Source organism: Hemitrygon akajei, chromosome 12, assembly GCF_048418815.1.
Source record: "Hemitrygon akajei chromosome 12, sHemAka1.3, whole genome shotgun sequence".
Classification (NCBI taxonomy): Eukaryota; Metazoa; Chordata; class Chondrichthyes; order Myliobatiformes; family Dasyatidae; genus Hemitrygon; species Hemitrygon akajei.
Window position 1 is genome coordinate 78,864,231 of NC_133135.1, and position 23,150 is coordinate 78,887,380.

Here is a 23,150-nt window from a genome sequence, read left to right on the forward strand (position 1 = left end):
AACATCCATTGACTCTCCCTTGTCTCTCCTGCCTGTTATTTCCTCAAAGGATTCCAACAGATTTGTCAGGCAGGATTTTCCTTAAGCAAGCGATGCTGTCTTAAGCCTATTTTATCATGTGCATCAAAGTACCCCAAAACTTCATCCTTAATAATGGACTCCAACATCATCTCAACCACTGAAGTCAGGTGAACTGACCTAAAATTTCCTGCCGATTCCTCCCTCCCTCTCTTCTTAAAGAGTGGAGTGACATTTGAAATTTTACAAAACCATTCCATTATGGGGAATTAATGCCTCTATAATCTCTTCAGCTACTTCTTTCAGAATGTCAGGGTATAGTCCATCTGATCTAAGTGACGTATCTACTTTTTCAGCACCTTCTTCTTAGTAATAATGACTGCACTCAGTTCTGCTTCCTGACACTGTTGAATTTCTGACATACTGCTGATCTTCCAAAGTTTAATGCAAAATACTTATTAAGCTTATCCACCATTTCTTTGTTCCTTATTACTACCTCACTAACACCATCTTCCAGCAGTTTGATATCCACTCTTGCCTCTCTTGTACTCTTCATAAACTTTTGGTATCCTCTTTTATATAATTAACTAGCCAGGAAATGAGCTGAGGCTAGAACCAAAAACAGAGCTGTGGAGACAATTAAGTGGTGAGTTATAACTTTAGTAATAAACTGCAAAATAACAATCCAAGATGGGCCAGAAAACAAGAGGGAACAGACATTAAATACAACAAGATAAACAAAAAACTAAAAGCAACTTGTTGAGACTGGCTGGTTTGTGAAGTGTGGAGGTGATGTTATACAGTCGGCCCTCCTTATCTGCAGGGGATTGGTTGCGGGACCCCCCCGTGGATACCAAATTACGCGGATGCTCAAGTCCCTTATTTAACCTGTCTCAGTGCGGTGGTCTTTAGGACCCAGCGGTGTCGCTCTGAATCCACGGTGTTTCTGATCACGATTGAAAATAAAGTTGGAGTAATAAAGCGATCAGAAAGAGGTGAAACGCCATCGGTCATTGGAAAAGCGTTAGACTACAGTCGGTCAACGATCGGAACAATTTTAATGGAGCATGTGAAAGGCTCTGCCCGGATGAAAGCTACAATTATTACTAAGCAATGCAGTGGTTTAATTATTGAAATACATACGTTTCTTAAGTGTTTTATATGCATAGAAAGGTAAAATATATACTATATAGTAAGACAAATGTTTGACTAACTGACGCTAAATAATACCGGATGTACCTGTACCAACTTCAAATCCGACTTAAAGACGGACTCAGGAACGGTACTCATTCATAACCCGGGCACTGCTTGTACTTTAAAATTATCTCTGTTTACTTATAATACCAAATACAATGTAAATGCTATGTAAATAGTTGTTATACTGTATTGTTTAGGGAATAATGACAAGAAAAAATAGTCTGTACACGCTCAAACAACGAGTGCTGGAGAGAGAACTTCCGGGTTTTCCCGATCCGTGGTTGGTTGAATTCGCGCATGCGGAACCTTCGGATAAGGAGGGCCGACTGTATAGTGTAAATAAGTGCTTATTGTGATTCTGGGGAAATGATATTGTTAGCTCCAATCGGCATGAGATGGAATAGTCTAGTTCACTGACCAGAGCCAAATAAATGATAGGAAATGTTCAGAATTTAGAGAACATGCTAGTTTCTATAAAATTATGTGATTTTACTTGGAGTATACATATACCAACTTATGGGCAGTGCCGTGAAGTAAAGCACTGTATGGGTATAATACTGGTCTAACCCATCTTATGCTGAAAGGTCTTGGCCCAAAATGTCGACTGTACTGTTTTCTGTAGATGCTGCCTGGCCTGCTGAATTCCTCCAGCATTTTGGGTGTGTTACCTGGATTTCCAGCATCTGCAGGTTTTCTCTTGTTTGTCTGACCCAGTGTCTTCTCTCTGCTTGCCCACCACCAACCCTTCTCTCAACCTCTGCCATATATATTGTTCATTTACCAGCCTCATTTTCTCTCTTTCCTTTCTCACATCATGTCTTGGCCAGATTTGACTGAATCCAGATTGATCATAAGACAGAGAAACAGGCCTTGTTGACCCACAATGCCCATTTGGTATTTGTTGATTTTTTCCCATAGCCAGCTTATAACATGTATGTAACCAAGAGCTCCAACTTTAGAATTACTTTGAAGAAAATACATCCTTTCATTGTTCACTGCATAGAGTCCTTTCTCTCTATCTGCATATTCCTGTTCAACCATAATGGTCTCCAGTATTATGGTAATAAGGAATATTATTGTCCAGTTTTTGCTGCCGTGGTCAACCACTCGATAAAGTATATTTACGAGGAGACTGTGAGGTATTGCAGCCTATGTGTGACAAACGGTATTAGTCCCTGTGTGAGTAACCTTTTCATCATTCAATTTGTATAAGGGCTACCTGGCTTTGAGTCCGCTGTGCTGCAAACATAACAATTCTAGATATGCCACAAACATGAGGAAATCCAAAGCAACACCACGCACACACAAAAAAAATTCTCAATGTGCTGTAGGTTGGAAAGGTATGTTTATGTATGTTAACGGTTAACAGTTGGAATCTGGATTAATTAGGACACTGGGAAAGGGACAATCAGCACCACAGTTTTCGGCAGTTCTAAATACAACAAATCTAGAGCATTTTCTACAGAGAAGTCTAGCAAGCAGGCATCTGAAAAAGTTTCACCACTGAGAATATAGTGGAGCTATTTGGAAAAGAGATTTTGCAGGTCTTTGACTCCACCTATTCATACTTGGCACAGAGTATGTAGTTTGTATATTATAAAACATTATTTCTCTGATCTCAGACTTTACCCAGCACATGGGGCCAGAGTATTTTATAAGGTTATTTCCCAATGGGGAGAAAACACAAGTCCTGAACTTTCAAATTGTTTTGTATCAACATTGCCTGGTGATAGCTGTTGGAGGAATTTGGACTTTGGAATTTAATATAAGAATTAGCAGCTGACACAAGCTTGTGTGCACAATGAGACACCATGCTGCCATTGGGTCACACAGCATGGATACAGACTGCTCAGCTCTCCAAAGCTCAACCTACAATCTCATATTATTCTCTTCACATTCCCACCAACTCCCCTCAGATTCTACATAGAATAGTGAAGAGTACAGCTCAGGAACAGGCCCTGTGGCCCACACTGTTGTAATTCAAGTAAATTAGTAATCAAATGGGCAACCTAACTAATCCCCTCTGCCACCCGATGCGGATATGGCCCAAGTGGCGAGTGAGAGACACTGAAGCAGGTCGATAGTTCACAGACTTTAACGCGAACAGTGTTAAAGGGAAAAGAAAATAATAAATGCTAGGCCAACAGGGCCATTAACTAAAGCTCTCAAATGGAAAACGAAGCCTACACTGTGGCTGAAAAGAACAACTAAGATTAAAATGAATACCGCTAGTCTTCAGAGTCAGTTAACTCAACAGTCCAATTGCTCAGGCAAGGTAGACTACAAGTGGGCAGCGAAGCATTGCTGTGCCCAAGACTCGACAAATACTACAACAAAATGAATGTAGTTAAATATTACCACAATTAAATAACAATTAGCTGACGCATGCATGTTCACGAGCGCAATTGCCGGATCCGTGGTTGTGACATCTCTGCCTACACAATGCCACATGCTTCCATGTTCCTCACATTCATGTGTCTATAAGTTCAGTAGAAGAATGAGACACTGGCATAAGCTTATGTGCACAATGAGACTTGTGTCCTACAACATCGATAGGGACTGCTCACCTCACCAAAGACATCATCAAGCACCCATTGAGAAAAAATTCTTTACTAATCCCTCTTTATTCTCACTACTTTCCCATCAGATTCTGTCAGTCACCTATAGACTACAGACAATTTATGAGGTTATCAGCCAGGAAAAGCACAGCAAATGAATTTGTATGGGTCAGAACAGAGAAATGGACAGGGGAAGAATGTGGCCAGGTGTGCTGCAGGAAAATAGAACAATGGGAGATAAAGAAGGGGAAAGTACTAGTTAGAGATTAAACAAGTTTGTTTTCCAAAAAAAAAGTCCAAACTTTTGAATCGCTAAAACTTGAAGACTATAGAGAGAGGTTGGGCAGGCTAGGGTTTTATTCCTTGGGACATTGGGAACTGCGGGGTGACCTTGATGGAATGTTTAAAAGTAAACACGGATTCTCTTTCCAGTGGTTTGGGAATCAAAACCTAGAGGGCATAGGTTTAAGGCAACATTATCTTCACATAGAATATGGCCAATATATAGAATGAGCTGCCAGGCGGAGTGATTAAGGCAGGTACATTTAAAAAAATGGACAAGTATACAGATAAAATTTTAGAAGGAAATGAACCAAATACGAGCCAATGGGACTGGCTTATATTGACATCTTAGTTAGTATTGTTAGGTACCCCGTAACTGGGTGTCTAACCAGCAGATAAAGAAGAATTCGTTGGAGTCTGGTGGTACGATACTAAAGGTGTTTATTAATAAAAATAAGCAAAACCATATCAATAATGCAAATATGCATATAAAACCAGTTAGCAGTAATAAACCTAAAAGTGTAGGAATAATAATAATCAATAATAAACAAGCTCTATCAATGTTTAGGGGTAAATGAATTGTCGTAGAAAAGTATAAAGTTCAGTTCAGTTCATGAGTGCTGATGTAGTTATGGTTGTTGTGTTGTAATCATTGGAGAGAGAGAGAGAGCAAGCGAGATGTAACAGCTACAGTCAGGCAAACCTTCCTTTGCTTTCTTAATCCGTCGTATCGGTGTGGTCATTCAGTTATGACCTCTCCGTCCTTCTACTAGACCGTTCTTCTGTGGTGGACTCGTCACTCTGGCATGAGTGGACACACACACACAAGTCCCCACCGGCCCTGCTTTTACACTGATTGCCTTAATGACCGACCGACCTGGTTCGGTCTCCGAAGCCCCTTCTTTCTTGTGGGTTCCAACACTCAATCAGTGTCCACTGGCGTGTCTGGAGGGTGTCTCTCCAGACCTGTCTTTTATCCCTACTCATGGAGACTCAGCTATCCATCACTCCTGAATGACTGTGTCCATCAAATAAGGCCATTCCTTCAGTCCACTGAGGAATGTTTATGAGCAAACTATTGTCCTTGCAGCGAAACAGTAATAATTCAAAAAGGAGGCATAATACGGTTAATCAGCAATTTCCCCCTCTCTCCTATCTGTCGCCGATGTTCTTGCTTGTTTTTCCGTCTCTCTTTCTCATGGTCAGCATAGCAACAGTAATAGTTCGTGTTTCTCAGGAGGGGAATGGTTAACTCTGTACCCCATTGTCCATCAGGTCTGTTCATCACTCATAACAGTATGGATGAGTTTAGCTAAAGGATTTGTTTCCATGCTGTGCATCCATTATACAAGATTGAGAATTAACCCGAGGACAGAATTTCAAATATAAGTGAGCTGGAAGAGAAACTGTCTTTTTCTTTGAAAACGGTCAACAAAAATAACCGTGTCAGTTAGTAACTCAACCCCAAATTAATGACGAGTCGATCGGAAAACGAGCTGGGTAGTTTTGGAAAGACCAGTCTTTTTATTTTTAATTTAATAATAAGAAGGCAAATGGGTGGGCGACTGAGTTTTTGCACAACAGTGGCATAATCCTAATTATTCTCCCCACTTTCCTTTCAATCACCTATCTCACATACACACCAATAAATGCACCAATCCAGGCGCACATGCGATCTACCCACTTCAAAAAGTGAACGTACTGTAAAGCCGTACGTGCCCAGCGCTCAGGCAGGGATCGGATCGATGTCACTGCCTCTCGAAGGCGGCACTTTCAATCCCGCGCCCTTATTTAAACGAACAGTGCTCGGGCTGGAAGCAGACTTCCACTGGACGTTGTGAATTGTGGTTGAACAGGTGAGTAGTGCACACAGAATGGGGAAGTTAAACAGAACCTGTTCCTCGAATGCGACTGCTATTTCCTTTTGTTAACCCTGCTCATTTTTCTCTATCTCGACGACGTCAAAACTTTCTCCCTTTTTTCGTTTATTTCGGGGTACTAGACAAGGCTGTCCTCTTAGTCCATTATTATTTGATATTGCTTTAGAACCCTTGGCAATTGCTATTAGAGAATCACCGAACATTTTTGGCATTAATCGTGGGGCAGATATACATAAGCTATCATTATATGCAGATAATTTATTATTATTTATTTCTGATCCTGAGAAATCCATTCCCGCAGTTATATCATTGTTGGCTCAATTTAGTAATTTTTCCAGGTATAATTTAAATCTTAATAAAAGTGAATTGTTTCCTTTAAATAGACAGGTTCCAATTTATTGAAATTTACCTTTTAAATTAGTTAATGACTCTTTTATTTACTTAGGGATTAAAATCACAAAAAACTATAAGGACTTATTTAAGGTTAATTTTTTACCCCTAATCGATCAGATTAAATATTTGTTTACTAAATGGTCACCAGTATCTTTCTCTCTGATAGGTCGGTTTAATGCTATTAAGATGGTTATTTTACCCAAGTTTATATATTTCAAGCAGTACCAATTTTTATTCCGAAATCTTTTTTTGCTAATGTTGATTCAAAAATTTCCTCAGAACAAAAATCCTAGATTAGGTAAAAAATATTTACAGAAGGCAAGGAAGGAAGGTGGATTGGCATTGCCTAATTTTAGATTTTATTATTGGGCAGTTAATATCCGATATTTGATATGTTGGTTAAAGGATTGGGATTTATCTTTTAGCCCTCATTGGGTGAACCTGTAAATTAAATCTGTACAAGGATTTTCATTGGGTTCTATTTTAGGGTCTTCTCTTCCCTTTGCTCTTTCTAAATTGCAGAAACGAATTGACAATCCGATAGGGTAAACATACTTTACGTATATGGTTTCAATTTCGAAAATTTTTTGGGTTGACTCAGTTTGTTTTAAATATTCCTATTGTATCCAATTGCTTTTTTTATCCTTCTATTATAGACCAAGCTTATTCGGCTTGGAAGACTAAAGGATTACTACGATTTTCCGATTTATTTTTGGATAATTGTTTTATGTCTTTTGAACAATTATCTAATAAATATAATTTGCCTAGATTTCATTTTTTTAGATATTTACAGATTAGGAATTTCTTAAATACTGTACTTCCTACCTTTCCAAATCTTGCGTCTTCAGGTATTTTGGAGAATTTGTTTGAACTAAATCCTTCTCAGAAAGGGCTAATATCAAAACTCTACAATATAATTATGAAGATACGTTCAGAGCCCTTCTATAAGATTAAAAATGATTGGAAAAGAGAACTTAACCTTACTATCCCTATTGAGAATTGGGATAAAACTCTTCAATTAGTTAATTCATCATCTATATGCGCTGAACATTCATTAATACAGTTTAAGGTTGTGCATAGGGCTCATATGTCCAAGGATAAATTGGCTCATTTTTATTCTTATATAAATCCTATTTGTGACAGATGTCATTCTGAGATAGCATCTTTAACTCATATGTTCTGGTCTTGTCTGCTTTTGAAAAAATATTGGAAAGACATTTTTGATATTATTTCCACAGTATTGAACATTGATTTACAACCTCATCCTATTACTGCAATTTTTGGTTTACCAATGATGGACTCAGGCCATTTATCCTCTTCTGCTTGTCGAATGATTGCATTTCTTCCATTAATGGCTAGAAGATCTATTTTGTTGAATTGGAAAGAAATTAATCCTCCTTCATTGGTTTTCTCAAACTATGTTATGTCTAAATTTAGAAAAAATTAGAAGTGTTGTATTTGATACTTCTATTAAATTTGAAAAGATATGGAGTCCATTTATTCAATATTTTCATATGATGTAATATGACCCTGTTCCAAGCCTATTTGTTTTTCCAGTTTTGATTTTACATATGTTGAGAGGATCGGAGTTGACGACACTGATGATTTTGTATTTTTGTTAGATATTACAAACAGCCCTTTTTTTTCATTTTTTCTTTTTCCCTTTATTCTTTTTTCATTTTTTCCTTATTAGTTATTAGATTGTTAGATTAGTTTCTCTTGCATAATTTTTTTTTTCTTTTTCTCTTTTCTGTTTTTTTTAATATATATTATGATATACCTAGGTTTGCCTTGTTTATATGTTACTTGTATCGTCCATGATTTGAGAAGACTCATTTATATTGTAACTATTGCTTATGTATTCTTTCATGTTCAGTTGAAATGTGTATGTTTGTAATCCCATTATCTATGTATCAATCTTATTATGTTGATATTATTATTAATAATAATAATAATAATAATAATAATAAAAAAAAGATTGAAAAAGATTACGTCAAAACTCCCGAGAAAAATATAGTTTGAAATAATCATAACCACGGGGCTTCTTCCCCCTGCCCGGATTTTGGAGAAATGTCACCTGCCCGTGTGAGGTTCAGATCAGCCGTTCGGAGAGGTCAGGTCGTGAGCTGTTGTCCCGCCAGGAGCGGAGACTCGGCAACCTGCTACCGTCTCCGATTGACAGGTGATTCAAGTCAAGGTCCGAGGCAGACCGGCCCTAATCAGGTCAGACTCCCGATGTCCAGAGGAGACCACATTGGACCAAAACCCCCACACCCGCCCGGGGCTGACCCATCCAAATCTTGGCTATCAGATAGGATCAGCCATGTGGACAGGAAAGACTCGGAGAGATGTGGGCTAAATACAGATCAAGGAAACTAGCTCAGGATGTCAAGAAGGCATCACGGTTGGCCCGAGCAACTTCGGCAGAAGGGACTGTTAGGACGTTATTTGATTCTAGGATCAGACACAGATCAGACTGGCTACCGAATGGGGCTGAACCAGTCCAGACCGTGTCCACCTACTGGGACCGGACAAACTCTGGTCATTCGGTCAGTGTTGGGATTGGACTTGCACTCTTCGCAGCAAGCAATCCAACTACAGAAACTGGCCTGAGATTAAAGCTTTGCAAGAGAATGAGGAAGTGAAACTGGACAGTGAAAACAAGAAGGAGAAAGTGGTATCTGCCACAAAACTCCTGAAAGTACTAAATCAAAATCTCGCCCCGAAACGTCGACAGCGCTTCTCCCTATAGATGCTGCCTGGCCACCAGCATTTTGTGTGGATAGTTTTATTACTGTCCCGTGTACTGAGACAGCGATAAACCGCTGTGAGGGACGCCGACAGAGGTCGTGATAGTTACAGAGAGACCTCTCTGTGTCTCTGTCTCTCTGTCTCTCTGTCTCTCTCTCTCTGTCTCTCTCTCTCACTCTCTCTCACTCTCTCTCTCTGTCTCTCTCTCTCTCTCTCTCTCTCTCTCTCTCCCTCCCTCCCTCTCTCCCTCCCCCTCCCAATGATATGTATATAAATATACATATCATTGCTAACCTATTTTATATGTATATTTCTATTTTTCATACTGTATTGCTTAGTTTACTAATAAACACATTCAGTTACAGTACCACCACACTCCAATGTATCATTCCATTTCTGCTGGTTTGTTAACTCAGTTACGGGGTACGTAACAACAGTGATTACAAGTATTGATCATATATTCAACTTTTTAAAAAATACCAATTACCTTCTTTATCCTTGGAATCTTATCATTAGCAAAACAAATCAAAGATGATATAATGTGATCACCTAACTGACGAAGAGTGGAGGTAAGGCCTTTTATTTAGAACTGTTGGTGTCACAAAATCAGTTCCATCAAGCTCTGTTCTATATTAGTGTCCTGCAATGATGCTTTTTTGCTTTTGACGGAGGCACGGTGACATCGATTTCCAAGGCTATGTCACGTCACTCAGGAAATATGAGCAGACATTTTCAAATGTCCTGTGCATCCAATGAGGTTTCCAGGTTTGGGTCACATGGGATCACCGCATACTCTTTTCATCTTTCCCATGGCTGAGAGCTTCAATTGGGTCATCTTGGGGTTGTCTGTTGGTGAACACACCAGGATAGCTTGATCATTGTAACACCACACCAAACTGGGTGGTCTGTAAAGTGATACCATCTTCAACTTGGCTCCTTCACCATGGGTTACACTAACCCGCAACCTCACCCGGTTTCCTCTGATTTCAAGCCTGATTGCCTCTCCCTTTCTCACCCCAACTGTCAAACTGCAGAAAAACAATAGGAGAGGGATTAATTACCTGGTCCCTCAAGCCTGCCTGCCAGATCAGTTAATATTGTCATGGCTGATCTCAGCTTAACTCTGCCAGGCCAGTTCCATGGTGCTTCAATTCCCCAGCTCTCCACAAATCCACTCTGCAATTTGCTGCCAGTCCTGACTTTATTGCACCCTTTAAACTCTGGAATCCTCATCCTTCTTGTCACCAAAACATCTACCAATCCTAATACCCATCCTCCACTGACCACATCCTCCAATTATTATTAAAATTCCTTGATTCCCTGCGACAGTTTACCAGCCAGTGAAGGGATGGGTCAGGTGGATGATTTTCCTCCTGTACCAAAGGTATGCTCAGTGGCCATTTTCTTAGCTACCTCCTGCACCTAATAAAGTGGCCTCTGAGTGTATGTCCGTGGTCTTCTGCTGCTGTAGTCCATCCACTTCAAGGTTTGGCGTGTTGTCTATTCAGGGATGCTCTGCACACCACTGCTGTAATCCAGGTTTATTTGAGTTGCTGTCGACCTTCTGTCAGCTTGAACCAGTCTGACCATTCTCCTCTGCCTCTCTCATTAACGCGATATTTTCACCCACATCTGCTCACTGGATGTTTTTTTTTGATTTTTACACTATTCTCGGTAAACGCTAGAGACTGTTATGTGTCAAATTCCCAGGAAATCAGCAATTTCTGAGATACTCAAACCACCCCATCTGGCACCAACAGCCACCCCACCGTCAAAGTCACTTAGATCACATTTCTGATGTTTGATGTGAGCAACTGAACCTTTTGACCATGTCTGCATGCTTTTATGCTTCGAGTTGCTGTCACATGGTAGGCTGATTAGGTATTGGTGTTAACGAGCAGGTGCACAATCGTGCCTAATGAGATGACCACTGAGTGTATCTTCAGCAACTAGAAGAGTGCATTAGCTGCAGGTTGTGCTGTTCAACACCATGACCAAACTACTTTGTGCACATCACAGCTGGTGGTACAGTGACTCAATGCAAGTTATTGCATTGCAGCAGAGTGGGGTAATTATTATAATCTAGCTGCCTACCTGTCAGAAAATGTCCTTGGTGGTAAAGCATTTAACCATTTCGACTCCACCCATTACATATGGACATAATGTGGGGGAATAGACAGGCTGAGTGGATATCAAGATTTTACACAGAGCAAGAGGATGCATTTAATATTGTGGGATTTGGGCATTCACTGACAGTGGATACAGAAGTTTTTGATTATCGTCTGTCATGTAATGGCATCAGCCGATAACTCAGCAGTTTAGCTGGATACAATCTCTCAGAGATAATGAACAAAACGAGCTAAAACAATTGCACTAAAACAATTTTCCCTTCTAGGGAAAACTGTGAGGAATTAAATAGTTTCACACAAGCAGGACTCTTCATTGCACTTTGATGCATATGACAATTAACAAACCTGATGGTCACCTCCATTCTGACCAGCAAGCCACTTTCTTTTCCTATAACTAGGATGAATTGTTTGATTGCACAAAAGAACCACATATTACAGTTGGCAGTTGATGCTTTGGGCCAAGACCACAGCATCTGCAGAATTCCTCATGTTGATTCAGTGATTTAGTGTAGTTTTCTTAAGAAGTGAGCTTTCCTTTGAGAGAACTGGGAGCCTACTCTCACACACCTATTAAATTTCATACCTAGTGTTGCCCTGACACCAAAATGGTTCTAAAGTGCCTGGTAAAGCAAGTAAAGTAAAATTTCTTGATTAAGTGGAGGTTGAATCCTAAATTTATTTACCCAGGCCACAATGGAGACTTTCTGCCAGTAAACCACATTGCTGTGCTCAGCTGCATGTGGCAAAGGTAATGTTGCAGTAGTTATGGGGGATTTCAACATGCAGGTGAACTGGGAGAATCAGGTTGGTGCTGGACCCCAGGATAGGGAGTTTGTAGAGTGCCTATGGGATGCATTCTTGGAACAGCTTGTACGAGAGCCGACCAGGGACAAGGCTATTCTGGATTTAGTGTTATGTAATGAACAGGATTTGATAAGCAATCTTGAAGTAAAGGAGCCATTAGGAGGTAGTGACCATAATATGATAAGTTTTTATCTGCAATTTGAGAAGGATAAGGGCAGATCGGAGGTGTTAGTGTTGCAGTTGAACAAAGGAGACTATGGAGTGTTACGAACCCCGTAAATGGGTCACTTACCAGCAAAGATAGAGATGTCCGTTGAAGTCTGATGATACTATTTTTAACAGTATTTATTAGTAAAAATACACAAAAATAATATCAATGCAAATATACAGATAATATACGTCGTCAATACTAAATCTAAAAGTGCGGGTATAATAATAATCAATAAGAAATAAGCTCTATCGTTGTCTAGGGGATAATGTATTGTCCGATGGAAATATATAGTTTGTTCAGCTCATGCAGGCTGCAGCCGTTGGGGACCGCTGTGTTGCAATTGTTGGAGAGAGAGAGAGAGAGAGAGTGTGAGAGAGAGAGAGAGATCATGGGAACATTTACCCCTACCGGTTTTTCCAACCTTTATGATTTCGATCCATCAGGTGTCTCGTTGTCGTGGCCGTTCAATTGTGGCCTCTCCTTTAGCTAAACCGTTCTTCCGTGGTGAGCCTGCCACCCAGGCAAGGGAGGACGCACACAAGCCCCCACCGGCTTTCGCTATAAAACGCTGTCATGGGATCTCTAGCGTTTCTCCTGGTGCGTCTAAAGGGGTTGATCCCCAGACCCCTCTTTTAACCTTACTCACGGGGTCTCAGATGTCAATCAGGTTGGGATGATGCAATCCCTCAACCAGACTACTCTGGTTGTCCCCTGAGGGGTTTCAATGAATAGTACGGTACTCAATACACAATTCCTTCTCCAAGAGACAATGGCATTTTATCAGTGGTTCCGTTCCGCCGATGTCAGGACACATTCCAAACCTTGTGTATTCTGGATGTCTCTTTCCCATTTCCTGGGTCCCAGACCCGAAATAATAGCGATCTTGCGATTCTCAAAAAGGAGGGGGCGACTTTGTACCCTTCGGCCCCTCAGAGTTGCTTCACATTCGTAACAGGAGCCATGAGGGAGGAGCTGGCCAAAGTTAACTGGACAGATATCCTAGCAGAAAAGACAGTGGAACAGCAATGGCAGGTATTTGTGGGAATAATGCACAAGGTGCAAAATCAGTTCATCCCCCAGAGAAGGAAGGATTCAAAGGGGGGAAAGGGGCCACAGTGGTTGACAAAGGAAGTCAGAGATTGCATAGCATTAAAAAAAAGGAAATATGACAGAGCTAAGGTGAGTGGGAGGACAGCTGATTGGGAAATTTTTAAGGAACAACAGAACTTAACTAAAAAGGCAATACGGGGACAAAAAATGAGGTACGAACGCAAGCGAACCAGGAATATAAAGGAGGATAGCAAAAGCTTGTTTAGGTATGTGAAGAGATAGTTAAGAACAATGTTGGGCCCTTGAAGAATGAATTGGGTGAAATTGTTATGGGAAACAGAGAAATGGCAGAAGAATTTAATAAGTACTTTAGATCTGTCTTCACTAGGGAAGACACAAGCAATCTCCCAGATGTATGGATGGGCCAAGGACATAGGATAACAGAGGAAATGAAACAGATTGACATTAGGAAGGAAACGGTGATGAGTAGACTGATGGGACTGAAGGCTGACAAATCCCCAGATCCAGATGGTCTGCATCCTAGGGTACTAAAGGAGGTGGCCCTGGAAATTGCGGATGCATTGGTAATCATTTTCCAATGTTCCTTAGATTCAGGATCAGTTCCTGAGGATTGGAGAATGGCTAATGTTATCCCACTTTTTAAGAAAGGAGGAAGGGAGAAAACAGAGAACTATTGTCCTGTCAGCCTAACATCAGTAGTGGGGAAGATGCTAGAGTCCATTATTAAAGATGAAATAGTGGCATATCTAGATAGCAGTGATAGGATTGGGCCAAGCCAGCATGGATTTACCAAGGGTAAATCATGCTTGACTAATCTATTGGAGTTTTTCGAGGATGTAACCAGGAAGTTAGACAAGGGAGATCCAGTGGATGTAGTGTACCTCGATTTTCAGAAGGCATTTGATAAGGTCCCACATAGGAGATTGGTGGGTAAAATCAGAACACATGGCATTGGGGGGAAGATATTGACATGGATAGAAAACTGGTTGGCAGATAGAAAGCAAAGGGTAACGGTGAATGGGTGTTTCTCGGAATGGCAGGTGGTGACTAGTGCGGTCACCACTAGGGCTCGGTATTGGGACCACAGCTGTTTACGATTTATGTCAATGATTTAGATGAAGGCATTGAGAATAACATCAGCAAGTTTGCTGATGATACTAAGCTGGGTGGCAGTGTGACATGTGATGAGGATGTTAGGAGAATTCAGGGTGACTTGGATAGGCTGGGTGAGTGGGCAGATACTTGGCAGATGACATTTAATGTGAATAAGTGTGAGGTTATCCACTTTGGGAGTAAGAACAGGAAGGTAGATTATTATCTGAATGGTATAGAGTTGGGTAAGGGAGAAATACAAAGAGATCTAGGAGTCCTTGTTCATCAGTCACTGAAGGTGAATGAGCAAGTGCAGCAGGCAGTGAAGAAGGCTAATGGAATGTTGGCCTTTATTACAAAGGAAATTGAGTACAAGAGCAAGTAAATCCTTTTGCATTTGTACAGGGCCCTGATGAGACCACACCTGGAGTATTTTGTACAGTTTTGGTCTCCAGGGTTAAGGAAGGACATCCTGGCTGTAGAGGAAGTGCAGCATAGATTCACAAGGTTAATTCCTGGGATGTCCGGACTGTCTTACGCAGAGAGGTTAGAGAGACTGGGCTTGTACACGCTGGAATTAAGGAGATTGAGAGGGGATCTGATTGCAACATATAAGATTATTAAGGGATTGGACAAGATAGAGGCAGGAAATATGCTCCAGATGCTGGGAGAGTCCAGTACCAGAGGGCATGGTTTGAAAATAAGAGGTAGGTCATTTAGGACAGAGTTAAGGAAAAACTTCTTCTCCCAGAGAGTTGTGGGGGTTTGGAATGCACTGCTTGGAAGGCAGTGGAGGCCAATTCTCTGGATCCTTTCAAGAAGGAGCTAGATAGGTATCTTATGGATAGGGGAATCAAGGGATATGGGGACAAGACAGGAACCGGGTATTGATAGTAGATGATCAGCCATGATCTCAAAATGGCGGTGCAGGCTCAAAGGGCCGAATGGTCTACTTCTGCACCTATTGTCTATTGTCTAAATGTCCATCTTCATCAGTAGAAAATGATGTCAGCCATGCAGATATTTGCTTTTACTGAAGAAATGTAACATCAGAATCAGGTTTATTATCACCAGTGTGTGACGTGAAATTTGTTAACTTAGCAGCAGCAGTTCAATGCAATACATAATCTAGCAGAGAAAGAAAAAATAATAATAAATAAAATAAAACAGAATAATAGATAAACAAGTAAATCAATTACATTTATTGAATAGATATTACAAAATGTGCAAAAACAGAAATGCTGTATATTAAAAAAAGTGAGGTTGTGTCCAAAGCTTCAATGTCCATTTAGGAATCGGATGGCAGAGGGGAAGAAACTGTTCCTGAATCACTGAGTGTGCGCCTTCAAGCTTCCTTATCTCCTGCCTGATGGTAACAGTGAGAAAAGGGCTTGACCTGGGTGCTGGAGGTCCTTAATAATGGACGCTGACTTTCTCAGGCACCGCTCCCTAAAGATGTCCTGGGTACTTTGTAGGCTAGTGTCCAAGATGGAGCTGACTAGATTTACAACCTCCTGCAGCTTCTTTCAGTCCTGTGCAGTAGCCCCTCCATACCAGACAGTGATGAAGCCTGTCAGAATGATCTCCACGGTACAACTATGGAAGTTTTTGAATGTATTTGTTGACATGCCAAATCTCTTCAAACTCCTAATAAAGTATAGCTGCTGTTTTGCTTTATTTATGACTATTTCAATATGTTGGGACCAGGTTAGATCCTCAGAGATCTTGACACCCAGGAACTTGAAGCTGCTCACTCTCTCCACTTCTGATCCCTCTATGAGGATTGGTATGTGTTCCTTCATCTTACCCTTCCTGAAGTGCACAATCAGCTCTTTTCGTCTTACTAATGTTGAGTGCCAGGTTGTTGCTGCAGCACCATTCCACTAGTTGGCATATCTCACTCTTGTACACCCTCTCGTCACCACCTGTGCTTCTACCAACAATGGCTGTATCATCAGCAAATTTGTAGATGGTATTTGAGCTATGCCTAGCCACACAGTCATGTGTATACGGAGAGTAGAGCAGTGGGCTAAGCACACACCCCTGAGGTACGCCAGTGTTGATCGTCAGCAAGGAGGATATGTTATCACCAGTCCCCACAGATTGTGGTCTTCCAGTTAGGAAGTCGAGGATCCAATTGCAGAGGGAGGTACAGAGGCCCAAGTTCTGCAACTTCTCAATCAGGATTGTGGGAATGATGGTATTAAATGCTGAGCTATAGTCGATGAACAGCATCCTGACATAGGTGTTTTTGTTGTCCAGGTGGTCTGAAGCTGTGTGGGGAGCCATTGAGATTGCGTCTGCCATTGACCTGTTGTGGCAATAGGCAAATTGCAATGGGTCCAGGTCCTTGCTGAGGCAGGAGTTCAGTCTAGTCAGGACCAACCTCTCAAAGCATTTCATCACTGTTGACGTGTGTGCTACAAGATGATAGTCATTAAGGCAGGTCATATTATAGCTTTGATGCCTTCACTTTGGAATATGTTTCGTTTCACTGAATGATCAGCTGTTGCTTAGAATATTATTGTGTTTCCAGTTTATGACCCCAATGATACTTGAGCACCAATAAATTAAACACTGGAAGAACTCAGCTCGTCAAACAGCATCTATGGGGATGGACAGTTAATGTTCCAGTAAATAACTGGAGGAATGGGATTGCTCCAGGTTGGCATAGAGACAAGCCCTTTGGCCCATCAATTCTTTACTGGCCATCAGCCATCCACTGTCACTAATCCTATATTAATCTTAGTTTTTTCTCCCCATATTCTCATTAACACCAACCACCCCTCAGATTCTACACATCATGTTTGCACTGTGGATAATTACTATCATCAATTAACCTCCTAACATGCTGCTTCTGCGAGGAAACGTGTGTTGTTGGATCACACTGGGAATCCAGAATGGGTGCAGATTCAAGGAAACTCAGACATAAAGTCAGGTTTAACATTATGGAAATAGAATCTCACAGTTAATATTGCACATTTATTGTCAATGAATAGAGCAAAAAAAAGATGATGGCTGGATTTTATTTTTGTGTGAAGGGCTTTGTTTAAAACAGCATGTTAAACAAGCGTTTAGAATAAGAACAGAAAAAATAATTTAAACTTTTTTTCTGGTATGGGGAAAGGTCAAGATTACATGCACTGCTGGATCTAGCAGTTGAAGAAAAAGTTAGTTCACAACTCATCAACCATTAACAGAGTTCATGCAGTGCTGTATAATGGTGTGGTTGCACTGTATAATATAGCTGTAAATATATAATTGGATGATTATCTGGGGAACATGATAAATATGGGTTCCAGATCTATTCTTATTTTGTAAAATGAAGTCAAGCTACTGGCTGTTTCCTTTGTTAGGTGAAGATGGTCAAGCGAGTCGCTATCATTGGGGCTGGAGCCAGTGGGCTAGCGTGTATAAAATGCTGTTTGGATGAAGGCTTGGAGCCTGTATGCTTTGAAAAAAGCAACGACATTGGAGGGCTCTGGAACTTCCGGGTATGTTTGGGTGTTTTATTATATTTTTTAGTGTTTCAATGCCAGCCCTTGCCAATAAAAAGTGAAAATACTCAGCAGATCAGACAGCATATGTGAAAAGAAAAACGGATAATGTTTCAGGCCTGGGAGCCCTAATCCATTATGGAGTTATTGTAAGATCATGAACCCCTAGACCACCAAAGGTCCAAAGGTTCATTTATTATCAAAGCATGTATCCATATAAACTCTGAAATTTGCATTTCTCTGGATTGCCATGATAAAAAAGAAAGAACGTTAAAGTCATTCAAAGAGAAACATCAAACCCACACTCCACCCCGTACAAAAAAGAGCAGCTTCTCAATCATCATCCCCCCCAAAACCCCCTTTCCTCTCGCATAACAGAACGGAAAAGGAACAGGTGATTTAAAAAATACAGAAAAGTATAAAATCTATAAGGCTAAAAAGTTCATAGTCCATAAACACAACAGTCCAATCCATAAATGCAGGACCACCATACCACCGACATTCATCAAAAGAGAGGGACACCACACGAGGCAGAGAGGCCTACCCGCCTACCACAGCCAGCCACACAGTGATCGGCCGCTTACAGATTCTTTTTCCAGCAGCAATCGAAAGGCAAGCAGTTGATGCTAAAACTTGTGCTCACCTTTTTCAAACATGGTCTCGAAGTTTCTTGGCATCGAAGCCGTCCGAGTAGGCGCCCGCTTCCCGGAATCTCTCGGAGCCAGTAAAGCACTGAATCACTCAAATGATCTCCAAACTGTAAATCGCAGGCTCCAACAGTTTTCTAATTGGTTTGGATTGGCCATGGGTTTGATTTTTTAACTTTATATCAGAGTAATTCTCAAAATTGACTCCCCACTTCTCTATCCAGCTCTCACAATGAAGCTTCATTGTGAAGAGGGAATACAACTCCAGGACTGTGTAACACTGTCACGTGTCACAGGTACAATTGTGATAATGATCCAAAACTATGGAATTCTCATTGTTTGGGTTTGACAATTTAGGATGTATATTTACATTGAGGGGTCCAATAGCATTCCATTCAGAATGGGGCTGAGAACCTCGATCATGCACTGGGAGTACAAGGAGGACTTATGGTATGCAGGCAGTAGGAAGAGAGCATCATCTCACAACATGCCCATCTGCTCTCCCCTTAGTCACCTCATCCCAGTCTGTCTGAGGTTCCCATGTTTAGCTACCTACAGTATCAATGGATGTAAACTTTGCTTGATTCTGAGATTCTGCTCAGTAATAAGAAAGTGACATTGTTAATCTAGGGGTCCACAGCACTGAGTTACAGAGATATGGCATAGAAGCAGGCTTTGAGTCAATGGTGACCATCAATCATCCGTTCATCGAATCCCATCTTTTATTCTCCCCACCTTCTCATCAACTCCACTCAGATTCTACCATTTGCTACAAACAAGGGACACTTTGTGATGGCTAAGGAACCTCACAGCCTTTGTGATGTGAGAGTAAATGAGCACCGAGAGGAACCCCATGCAGTCACAGGAAGTAAATGCAAACTCTACACAAACAGTGTCTGAGGTCAGAATTGAACCGGGTCTCCAGTGCTATCAGGCAATGGCCCTGTTAACTGTGCTACAATGCTCCTCTGCGCACTGAAGTGTTTTGCCAAAGTACTTCACAAGTCATACACTCCTGTACTTACATTAAAAGTATTAGAAATATATAATTGTAGAGGCAAAACTGGAATGTTTAAGTCAAGCCGTGTTCTCTTCTTGTTGTGAATTCAGAGTCAGAAATTAAACTGGGGAACATGAACATTATCAAGATCTTCCCTCCACCTTCCTTGAAATTGGAATTTCCAATTGTTGTGTTTATGTAACCCACAAAGAACTAGCAAAATTTAAGCTGATGCGATCAAACAGTAAGGAAAAAATGATAGATGCTTTCCCTTACAAAAGAAAGAGTAATTGAAGTTGGATAAATGTCTTTTGATGTTCTGTCCATTTATTTCTCAAATAACAGCATTCATTCTTTCTGCTGTGAAATGTCCATTAAAGTACTGGACAATACTGCTTGTTGTATGATCAATGAGCAGATTTTTATGTGCTGGACAGTTTCAATCTGTTTATGGTACACTACAGGACTGTACTGAAGACCAACAACTGAGTGTAACAAAAACGAGAAAATCTGCAGATAATGGAAATCCAAAGCAACACACAGAAAATGCTGGAAGAACTCAGCACGTCAGGAAGCATCTATGGAAAAGAGTATAGTCAACATGACTGGATGAAGGGTCTCGGCCCATAACGTTCGCTGCTTACTCTTTTCCTTAGATGCTGCCTGGCCTGCTGAGTTCCTCCAGCATTTTGTGTGTGTAACTAAGTGTAACAACTGGTTTTGCCTGCAGGAATCTGTCAGCAATTTTGACACCTGTGTTCAGATTTTCCAACAGTTTGCAGGTTAACTAAAGCCAAGCAAAATCCAAGCCACGCTGTGATTATAGGTCACACCATGAACAGTCAGATTATTGTGGCTCAGAGAAATTAGACTATTGCTTGCCGTTCCTTTGTGATGGAAGTACAATAAAAATATGCAAAAAAAATCCTTCATTCTCAAAATGAAATAACTTGTTGGTGACTTTACTGTAGTACAAAAAGTTATGAACATTTTGGAGGACTGTTTTGAAGATGGAGAAAAATGCATGAACAGTTTTACAATAATTTCCTAATAAATGTATTCTATTAATTTTATTCAGGAAGATGTGACAGATGGGAGAGCTAGCATCTACAAGTCACTGATCATCAATACCTCCAAAGACATGATGGCCTACAGTGATTTTCCAGTTCATGAAGATTATCCAAACTATATGCATCACTCAAAGATTATGGAGTATTTCCGCCTTTATGCTGCACATTTCAATCTGTTGAAGTACATACGATTTGCGGTAATATTTAGATCTGTTTTCTAAAAATATTATAGATTGTATCAAATTGGAACTTATTCTGCATGGGATCAGTTGTAAAATTGCCTATCCTGTAAGCGGAAATCCATGAGTGATTGATGTCTCTATGAAGGGTTATTTGGGTACAGCTGGCTCCAGTGTGTCTAAATCAGCCTGTGTCACTGAAGCAGTGGTGATGCAGCAGAGTAAATTCCAATTGGATCTTCGCTTATGGTTTAAAGCTACAACAACTTCCCCTGTGAACTGAATCCTCCACAGGTACTGCTTCTCAGCTAGATGCAAGTAGCAATGATCCCCTGTTTCTGTGTTGTGCTCTTCAGTGACTCTATTACCCAGTGACTCTGTTTGATGCCATCTATATCCCCTCAACCCCAGATCCATTGTTAGCCTGTCTCCATTCCTCCTGTCGTCCACAACCAGCTCCTTTGTTTTTGCAAAATTGAGGGAGAGGTTGTTTTCTTGACACCACTGTGTTAGAGAAATGACTTCTTCCCTGTAGGCCACCTAAAGTAATAACACTAAGGTCTATTCTGCACTGTACCTCAATAAGTGAATATATTTCATACAAATTGTATGCTCACTCACTTCTGAGCATTTCCTGTAGACTATTCGGTATTAATTTGGTTCTGGGTAGTGAACCAGGCTATTCCACCTCATGCAGATTGGAGCTTGCAGTATCAGAATGAGTTCAAATTCAGTTTAGAAATCTGATGGCAGAGGGAAAGAAACTATTCTTGAATCACTGAGTGTGTTCCTTAAGGCTTCTGAACCTCTTTCCCTAAGGAAACAATGGGAAGTGGGCATATCCTGGGTGGTGAGGGTCCTTAACGATAGATGCTACCTTCCTAAGGCACCACTCCTTGAAGATGTCTTGGACACTATGAATAGGTAGTACACATGATGGTGCCAACTAATCTTACAAGTTTCTGCAACTTACTTAGATCTTGTGCATACCAGATGGTGATGCAGCCAGTCAGAATGCTCTTCATGGTACATTTGTAGAAGTTTGAGTTTGCCCAGAATCACAATAAGCACTTATTTACACTATATAACATCACCTCCACACTTCATGCAGGAACAGTTACCTATTACTTTGCATCACTGCCACAACGAGGCTGAATTATTCCAAACACTCCTGGTGAACCCCCATTTTCTCGTCTCTATGAAGTTAAACTAGCCCTTGAGACTATATCTTGCACGATGTCCTACTCACCCAGCATCTTTATTCTTACTGACCTTCACTGGCTCCATGACCTTTTTGTGTTCGCGTCCATTTGTAGCCTTTTCCTTCAGAATGCTGGAGCAGAAAGGCTTGTAAGACTTTTGTTGAAGAAACTGAGTGGAGCCCTGTAGAATGGTTTTCTAGATGATGTAGTAAAATAGGAAGATTCAGCAACTGACACAACGCTAGTAGTACAAATCCAAAGGAGATCACAGAACCAAAGAAAGGCCCTGGAAGGATCTGAGATGAGGTGAGGAGTCTAGAATTCTCCAGCATGCTATAAACCATTTGATGGTGCAAGGACAGGAATAATAAAGTTGAGCCACTATTATTGGATTATTTTTACCACAATTATTGGTGGATACGCTCTTATTCCTGGGAAGAAATCCAGATGCTCAGCAAGGTACCAGTTGATCAGTTATTGAATTGACTTTATTTCTTACGTCCTTCATATACACGAGGAGTAAAAATCTTTGTGTTATGTCTCCGTCTAAATGTGCAATTTGTAGTAATTTGTAATAAATAGTATGTAGAACAAGACAGCCAGAATAAAATAGAAGTACAATTGTATCAGCATGAATGAATCGGTCTGATGGCCTGGTGGAAGAAGCTGTCCTGGAGCCTGTTGGTCCTGGCTTTTATGCTGCAGTACTGTTTCCCAGATAGTAGCAGCTGGAATGGATTGTGGTTCGGGTGACTCGGGTCGTCAGTGATCCTTCAGGCCCATTTTACACACCTGTCTTTGTAAGTGTCCTGAATAGTGGGAAGTTCATATTCACAGATGGGCTGGGCTGTCTGCACCACTCTCTGCAGAGCCCTGCGATTTAATGTAGGACACAGCCTCAGGATAGAGGGGCCCTTTCAAAACAGAGATGCGGAGAGATTTCTTTAGCCAAAGGATGTTGAATTTGTGGAATTTGTTGCCACATGCAGCTGTGGAGGCCAGGTCATTGGGTGTATTTAAGGCAGAGATTGATAAGTTCTTGATTGGACATGGCATCAAAGTTTACGGAGAGAAGGCCAGGAACCGGGGTTGAGGAGGAGGGAAAAAGAAGGATCAGCCATGATTGAATGGTGGAGTAGACTCGATGGACCAGATGGCCTAATTCTGCT

The 23,150-nt window shown here is 40.9% G+C and overlaps 1 protein-coding gene across 4 annotated transcripts in view; it reads left to right on the plus strand.

The window, feature by feature from the left end:
• LOC140737248 (flavin-containing monooxygenase 5-like) overlaps positions 1 to 23,150 on the plus strand; it is a 114,079-nt gene that overhangs the window by 56,683 nt on the left and 34,246 nt on the right. For 3 of the 4 annotated variants that reach the window (XM_073063577.1, XM_073063575.1, XM_073063578.1), the window contains 2 exons: positions 17,743 to 17,880; positions 20,609 to 20,797. In XM_073063577.1, coding sequence (XP_072919678.1) covers positions 17,749 to 17,880; positions 20,609 to 20,797 — 321 coding nt within the window. In that variant the 5' untranslated portion in view covers positions 17,743 to 17,748. Of the gene's footprint in view, positions 1 to 5,788; positions 5,912 to 17,742; positions 17,881 to 20,608; positions 20,798 to 23,150 lie in introns of those variants that run through there. The other variant, XM_073063576.1, reaches the window with a different exon arrangement.